The following is an 8,678-nucleotide window of genomic DNA, read 5'->3' on the forward strand; positions in this document are numbered from 1 at the left end:
TTAGGTTCCGTTATGTTTTCTTTATATGACATCACGTACCGAAGCGTTCCACCAACGGAGCTGTGGACTGGAGAAGCCGAGGAAAAATTTTGTGCCATCAAGGGAGAAGCTCATTCCGTGTGACGAAATCACTCTCAAAAGCAACCAGAACTATGGCTTCTAAAAGTAGTATAACACTAATCACACAATGGATGGTATTCAACCTCCGAGAACTCCGATATGAATAAAATGCCACAATGAAGGGCTCCGGAAATTTCGACTACTTGGGGCACGCGTTATATATCGTGCACCTAAGCCTAAACACACGAGTCTCGAGCAACGAAAGTATGGCTGCCACACCCGAAATTTGATCCCGCGACATGCACGGACACCAGCCAGATACCTTAAATATTGCACAACCTTAAGTTCTTTCTGAATGCGAAGCATTTCTTAGCTTAGTGCAACCACTTTCGGCGTCTGTCTGTCTATCTATCTATCTATTTCGCTGCTTACACCTGGGTGCTCTCGTGATAACCCTCTAAACCTGTCGCGAACCAAATTAGCATATCCGGTAAGAAATATAGTTTGCCGCATATGACGTGCTCGCTGGGCATGAAAAAAATCAGAGGACCCTATAACGCTTTGCCTTCAGGAGTGTAATGGGATAGAGACATCCTGTTCATATAGTGCGTACTTCAAACACTTAGTGCATGAAACCTATTCGAACTTGCTACGCACACACTACGTGGCCATAAGGGAATAGGCAGTAGCTTGTGCCTTTCGTAGTAGACGCCCGACTCTAAACCACGGACACATTATGGTAATAACATGCACTGATGTCCGCTGGCAATCGGCGCTTGTACCACGCATTATTACTCTGAAATTTACTATTGCATTGTGAAGCATGTACACAGGACACGTCTTTTGGTAAAGCACGAAAGCTACTTTCACTGCATTCCACGCAGAGGAAGTTCTTTTCGCTGTCTTCACAAGCAGAGACGTGGTCAACATATGCTTGCCAACACGAACGATCCGGGTTCGATCTCAGTCGGACCCAAACGACACTGGTTCAGTCACCACTCTGACCCAGGATATTTTATCATTTGTTTGCTTTATCTGCATCGTGCTCCCCTTTTCTGCCATGAATAAGATGATGACTTTTCACACAGAACCAACGATTCCGACGCCAGAATATCTGCGAAACGAGATCCTTAACGCTTCCGCGTTATTATTGTCACACTATTGTCGCGCACGTCATCAAACACTTTCCGCCAGACAGTGGCGGGGAATCATGTGTCACTGGTATGCTGGTATGTACCACAGGTGACTGACAATCAGTCGCAATCTACCCAGGAACGGCGAGAACACACGTGGATGAATTTAGCGTGTGAGCGTTCAGAAAACCTCATTCCGGAACTGTTCTCCTGAAGAATGCTAAGAATAGATGTCAGTGTCCTAGAAGGAATCGTACCAAAGCATCCTGCGTGGTAATGGAGATCTACCACAGAGCCACGCTAGGTCTCGCAACTACTTTTCAAATGGACGCTAGTCTTCGTGAAACCTCAGTAGTGGTTGCACTGCTGGTTTAAAAAAATTTCACTCGGTTAAAAAAATTTCAATACGGTCACCATCTCTCCGCGTGCTTCTTATATAACGTCGGTTCCCAAGGTACGTGGGACTGACTGCCGATTTGTTAAACAAAACTACCGATCAGCTTTCAGTTTGCACTTACTCTTACTAGAGAACATTTTCGAGGCTCTTGACGGCCTCTTCATACATCTAACAAAGAAAAGGAAAAAGAATACAATGAAAAAATTGTCGGGCCAGAACCCATTTATGCACAAAACTTGTCAACGTACACAAGTAGTATAACTCAAAGGAACTGAAAAAAGGACGCCGTCGCTCGTCAACCGGAGGCGACGTCCTTAAGCTTGAGAAACTGGCGGATGTGTAGCCAGCAGTCCACCGGCAAGTCCAGGATGTGGAAAGCTTTGGCGTCGGGGTCGTGACGCGAGGCTCGCCTCTGGCTGACCACGCCGGTTAGCCACAGGAAACGGTGGATGTCCATGTTCCGTACACTCTTCCTGGCGGCCTTGACCATCTCCTCGGCTCTGGCGTCGGTCACCCTGGCCTCGTCACGGACTCGTTCCAACAGCTGCGGATGGTCGAGCAGTTCTTCTACGGCTCTCGCTCCATCAGCGGTGATTTCGCCCCGGACGTACTCCACTGCGGCACTCATGCGAGAGGCATTCTGGCGCACCGCGTCTCGTAACTGCGAATGGAGTGTTTTGTAGAAAGTTGCAGATACAGACGTAGATGATTGACACTTGACAAACATGCAAATAGAAAATAAGACAGCACAAGGGCGCGATCGATGAGAGGCCGTAGATGACGAGGTAAGTACCTAAGCATCTGTCTTATCGAGAAAGTGAGGGCAGCAAAAGTCTGCGTCTATGCGGCTAACGCGCTATTTTTTGCTTTCGCTCCTTCCTCCTTCTTTCCTTTATTTTTTTGCAGCAAGCAACGTCCCTTTCAAACTCTTTCTTTCATGACGTACAGTTACTATATATGTTTCTTTTACCTATAAAGCAGCCATCTACGATAACTCTATCATGCCGGCAATCAGACCACCATCTGCGTGCTGGAAAGTGCAACCATTTATTTGCGACAAACAAAACCAACGCGCATTGTTTTATACCCCGCTCAGCAGTGGTGGCTACGTTTGTGTAAATGACTTGTGTACTCTAAACTCTTGAACAAAAAAGAGGTTAGGAAAGAGCTTGTAGCCATAAAGATATAACAGCAGGACTTGTTATAGGAACCTTAGAAGTTATTGCTACAAACGTTTTTCCAACTTCTTTGTAAGGCATAGTGATCTATTCCAAAACCTCCTTGACTTGAGCTTGGCGAACCGCGTACACTTATTGCGCAGCCGCTAGCGGTCGTCCTTGTCGTGTATTTGAGCAGTTCTCATTCATGACAGTATATATGTGCATAATTACCTCATGAAGTGTCGCGATATTGATGCTCTTGAATGTGAATTTTGTAAAAATGGGTGATTCGTGTCACCCCGAATCAACCATGGTTTCGAAATCTTTTTAGGGGCAAACCTTAAAGCGGCACCCGTTCGTCTATCATCGTTTTCGTAGTGCATGACCAGTCTTACGTTTTTACCTGCAAGGTGGCACCTGTGGGAGATTGCTCCTGTGTGGTGTTGAACAATAAAATAAAATTGACGGCAGACCCACGAGGTGAATGATGATGAGATCGGGTGAAGCTGCTGGAAATAATACCGTGAAATTCTCATCAGTTGATTCGCCTGGCGATATGTGAGCTTCCTCGCCGCTTTCCATTGTCGAACGTTTTCAAGATGTGCTTCGCGACGTTGACGTGCTGCCTCGTCCTCTCGTTCCCGTACGGAGGATCTTTCAGACGCTGACGTGCCGCTGCAGCTTCTTGTTCACGTACGGCGGGATCTTGCCGACGTTGTATTGCTGATGTGGCTTCTTGTTCCCGTACAACAGGTTCTTGCCGGCGCTGTCTTGCTGATGGGGCCTCTCGTTCCCGTACGGCGGGATCTTGCCGCGCTGCCTTGCTGATGTGGCTTCTTGTTCCCGTACAACAGGTTCTTGCCGGCGCTGCCTTGCTGATGGGGCCTCTCGTTCCCGTACGGCGGGATCATGCCGACGCTGCCTTGCTGATGTGGCTTCTTGTTCCCGTACAACAGGTTCTTGCCGGCGCTGCCTTGCTGATGGGGCCTCTCGTTCCCGTACGGCGGGATCATGCCGACGCTGCCTTGCTGATGTGGCTTCTTGTTCCCGTACAACAGGTTCTTGCCGGCGCTGCCTTGCTGATGGGGCCTCTCGTTCCCGTACGGCGGGATCATGCCGACGCTGCCTTGCTGATGTGGCTTCTTGTTCCCGTACAGCAGAATCTTGGCGGCGACGTCGCGCAGCTTCCCGGTGCGCTTCTGCCTCGCGTGCTCCCACTTCAGGGTCCTGTCTGCGAGTGCGCGCCGCCGCTGCCCTGCGCGTCGGCCTTTCGGCATCCTTATACATACGAGCACACACCGACGGCAATAAGCATCGGAAACAACAAACCTGTATTGATATGGTTTTGATTATAAAATCATTGCTTTTTGAAAACAAATGGCGTCTTTTGTTAAGCAGCTGGCATCTTCTATTTTTTTTTTTGCTTTTAGAAAACATCTGGCGTCTTTCGTTGGTTTATTTCATCAATCAACGGCGTCTTGAACGAAAAATGTTTATTGTTTAATCACGCACAGAAGAAATCTCACTAGGCACTTCCTTGGAGGTAAACAATTGCTGCTACTGGGAATGAGAGACAGCAGAAGTCGGCTTTTAACATTTCTACTTATACTAGCATTTCTTACTGGAACATGCCAATGGCTACTAATGGGGAATGAGAGACAGAAGATTTCGGCTTTTAGTTGACGTGCACGCTGCGATTTTTTTTTTATTGTTCAACAACGCACAGGAAAAATCTCCCACCGGCACCACCTTGGAGGTCAAAGCGTAAAACTGGTTACAGACTACGAGGAACAAACAAGTGCCGCTATAAGGAGCTTCACCCCTAAAAATTCGCAGCCTGTGCGTCAACTAAAAGCCGAATTCTCGTGTCTCTCATCCCCCATTAGCAGCCAATTGCATGTACATTGAGCACTATCTTACACGAAAGGGTTGCTACGTTGTACTCGCTGGGCGTAACCTCCTTGGTTTAAGAAATGTTTAGCGAGCGTTGGGCCGCAGTGCCGTGAATACAGTGAACTAGTAGGTACCATGAACTCGAGGTGGTTGAAGGTGGGAAGTAGACACGAAGCCCATGCCGCAAGAAAGTGTGCGTGTGCCACTTCTCGTTTAGTCCTTGTAATGTCCTCTGGATGGCGGTGCACCTATATGGGGAACATGTGATGAAAATATGCGAGATAGTGGCACTTGGAGTGTTGAATAGATGGGCGAACGGACACACAGACAGATGCATGGACGGACGCATGAACGGATGCAGGGGTGGATGCATGGATTAACGCAGGGATGAACGCACGGATGGTCACACAGATGGGCGCATGAACGGACGGATGCTTCGCCCCATTCTCCACCATTCACCACGTGGATATGTTGCCAATTTTTTGGGAGGGGGTGGGGGGATGGTGGCCAGAAGCTGTTGGTATTTATGCTTTACTAGTTAGCAACGAGAAGACTAGTAACCGCTCTAAGCGCGCTTGTAACAGCGAGAGCTAGTAGTAACAGTTACTAACCTTTCCACTACTAACTACACATACTAACGAACGTACGGGACAAGTAAACCAAAGTTTGCAAGTGCAACCATTTTTTTAGCTGTGTTGAATCATGCCCCCAGGACAGCAGGATACAGTGCTCATCAAGACGATTTGCATAATCAGCATGCCTTAACATGGTCTCACTTCTCTCCATATTACTGCAACCAATCACTTTGGTGAAGGCATCAGGGTTTCCAACGAGCCGTTTCACGCGTCGCCTGCTTGGACAAATGTCGAGTGTCATTTTCCTCTTCTCGAAATGAATGCATCCCAAGAAAGTTCGCGCTCAAAACTTCAACCTCTGATTTATTACTATTCGTGCAACGCAGAAAAATGACTTCCTTAACAATAAATACACACCTAATTATTTGCTAATTAGGAATAATTACTGGAACTCAAACAAACACAATACATTCATCTGACTTCTTTAAATTTGTATTGTGCCTCTTAGAAATACACTTGGTAGATTTGCCAAATTTTCAGACAGTGCATCATAATATCGACTGCTTATTTCCTTTTTTTAGGACTCGACCAAAAAAGAAAGGACGGGGGGGGGGGGGGGGACGTGCGTGAAACATGCTACTCCATTCAATAGAGAGCACTACACTTACGCAGAAATGCGACCTTCCCTCAGTGGAAAAACCACGAAGCATCTCTTCATTCCAGAGGCCTTGCTTCTCTCAGTACTTGTTGTGCCGACCCCTATAAAAGCCCTACATAGACGGCCGATGGCAGTGGAAGCGCTAAAAATGAAAGAGACTGTTGGCGGCAACGCATCACCGCAAAAGAAAAAAAAACGATTGTCTGGTAAATATTGCAGAAAATATCTGCCCACATGTTGTCGCTCGCCATGTTTATTTAGTTAATTATTTAGGTACCCTCAGGGCCAGAGGCATTAGAGAGGGGAGTGGTTACAGTAGTTACAACCATACCATAAGACAGAGCAAAAAAAATGGTTATTCATGTAAAAAATGAATAAATACAGAGGGCGAGAGAGAAGATGTAGGCGTCAACGAATGGGTCTTACCCGCATGACAGCTGCTGAGAAGTCTGCCGATGGCTGACTCCACCGCCTGTAGTGGGAACGAAACTTGACCGCGGTGAGGCTTCGGTGCTCGCAGGCGCTGTCGCACAGAGTGTCCAGGTGTGTTGATTCCAACGGGAAGAAAGGCAGCCACATCTCGGTGATGCGGGGGTTTGTCGCCAGTGCCGACACCACGCGGTCGAACAGGTCAACGCATTGGCCACAGAGGTGCCACCACGAGTGATTGTAGACGTTGATTACCACATGCGTCAACGCTGACGATTTGGCCAGCAACAATAGCACCTTTTCCAAGGCAGGCTGTTGTGTCAACAGCATACAGCCAATAGTTATTGCCGTCAGTGTTCCGGGTCGATAGAACATGTTGGCGTACTCCATCAGCGCCTCCAAGGGGTGCAAGGCGTCCAGCGTCACTTCGAGCCTTTCGAGCTTCACGCACGAAACTTCCGGAACTTTTGAGAGTTCTGGAATTTTCCAGGGGACGATTTCAAGACACATGAAGCTAATGCGATCGCACATTCCGAGCTCTCGTATCACCCTGGAAAGCATTCCATGATTCAGGTCCCACTGGGAATCTTGGATCACTACCTTCCTCAACGTCTCTCCTTCCGCGATAACGCTCAGCAAATTTCGGAACTGCGCCTCGCTCATGCCGAATACGGAAATGTAGAGCTTCCTCAAACTGCGGTTGTGCTGCAGGGCGACAATCCACGGCATCGTGCGGAGCTCCGGAATCGTGGGTGAGGAATAGACGATGGCACGAGGCAGTTGCAACGACTGCAGGGTCTTACACCGACGAACCACTTGGGCGAACTCCGCCGTCACTGCAGCACTGAAAAAAAAAAAAAAACATCAGGCAGTGATGAAACCGACGCTTTCATTTTCGGAGCAGATTCCGGAGCAGAAAAAAATGCCGCCTGCCGGAGCTTTTGTGTTTTGACTCGTGCAGTGCAATACATCATTTAAGCCTCCTATATTTATTATTGTGTATTATTGAACACCCTGCACATGGAAATATATTAGCAACGTGCTAGAATCATAACTAGGCAGATAGATGGTGTTTGAACAGGAAGTGTTTTTTTCATATATTGCGAAAATATCCAGCGTTGCAATTTTACATGAGGATATGGTTTAAATGACTTAATTGTAATGAAGACGAATGCCCACTGCTGCAGCGACATGGAGACGTTGGCGCGAGCGAAGACTGCCTGGTTGCTGCTGCGATGCTGCCCGTATACTCGGCCAGCTCTTGCTGCTTCTGTACTGACGCTGCTACCGCTTTTAACCTGGCGTTTACATTATATAACACTTGAAATGCTTATTCCTGTTGAATTATTGACCGCCAAAGCTGATGAAAGTAATAAATGTAATCAGTCGCCTATCAAACATTCACAGCAGCAGCCAGTCACAACTAATGTTGAATTCCAATGGCGGAGTCGGTGCAGCCGACCGACTTCGCGAGCGAGCGCTCGACTCTGGCGTAGAGCAAATCCTCCGAATCCGACATCGGAACACAGCCCGCCCTGCTGGAGCAAGGCGGATGCTGTCGCGTTACCCAGGATACCTTGCGCGTGGTCTCTTCCACTGTCTGTTTCCCACGTGGTTTACCAGCATCGCCGCATTGTTCGTTTTCTTGTTCAGCGCTATTCACCTGTGTGGAATGGATATCACGCCAGGCGTGCAACAGCTATTGTCCACAATGTCTGCGGTGGTGACCACACAGTATGCGGAGCAACATGGTAAGTGTCTCCTCAATTTCAACACTGCGCTGTAATTGTAAGTTGAACGCAGCACACGTGTTGCGTGGGGCGATTGTCTGCACGCGCTATGTCCGTGTTGCAACGTTGCTTTACTGCTGATGTGATCGTGTCACTGAAACGCATCGCATGCGTCATACAGTTGGTCGTTTGCCTGTGTCCGTGGAGAACGAAAACCTTCGCCGCATTGATTGCACAAACACGGCTGTAAATATACAACCAAAAAGTAAACGTGCGCGCAACGCCGCTGTTCTTGCACAGAACGGCGTCATTAGTAAGAAGCGACTTCCTATCACTTTAGAATGTAGCCACACGAATAGAAACGAACCGCGTTGGTGACAAGCGTGTTTGGTATAAGGGCAATTTGACCGATCGTCCAAAACAATTTTTTTCTGCCCCCTACTGCGCTCCCGCGGCGAGTCTCCCGATTTCAGAAGTCCCTAGGCTGGCAGGTACGCATTTGCGGCGAGATACCTCCAAAGTAACGCTTTTACCGTACAAGCACAACGCAGCGCGAGCGTTTCAGTACTGCACTACTATGTGGCAAGTTCCAGTGCACTCGCCTTTCAGTGGAAGCGGCGCAGAAGCAGTTGTCTGCCTTTAT

At 48.2% G+C, this 8,678-nt stretch overlaps 1 protein-coding gene across 1 annotated transcript; it reads right to left on the bottom strand.

Annotated features, from left to right (window-relative positions):
• Positions 1-1,808: 1,808 nt before the first annotated feature.
• On the bottom strand, positions 1,809-7,125 carry LOC142767316 (uncharacterized). The gene is made up of 2 exons (XM_075868781.1): positions 6,303-7,125; positions 1,809-2,251 (listed from the first exon to the last, which is right to left on the bottom strand). Exons 1-2 carry the CDS (start codon positions 7,032-7,034, stop codon positions 1,886-1,888), a joined length of 1,098 nt encoding a protein of 365 aa, XP_075724896.1. The 5' UTR covers positions 7,035-7,125; the 3' UTR covers positions 1,809-1,885.
• Positions 7,126-8,678: the final 1,553 nt, after the last annotated feature.

The sequence above is a fragment of the Rhipicephalus microplus genome, chromosome 7, assembly GCF_043290135.1.
Source record: "Rhipicephalus microplus isolate Deutch F79 chromosome 7, USDA_Rmic, whole genome shotgun sequence".
Taxonomy (NCBI): Eukaryota; Metazoa; Arthropoda; class Arachnida; order Ixodida; family Ixodidae; genus Rhipicephalus; species Rhipicephalus microplus.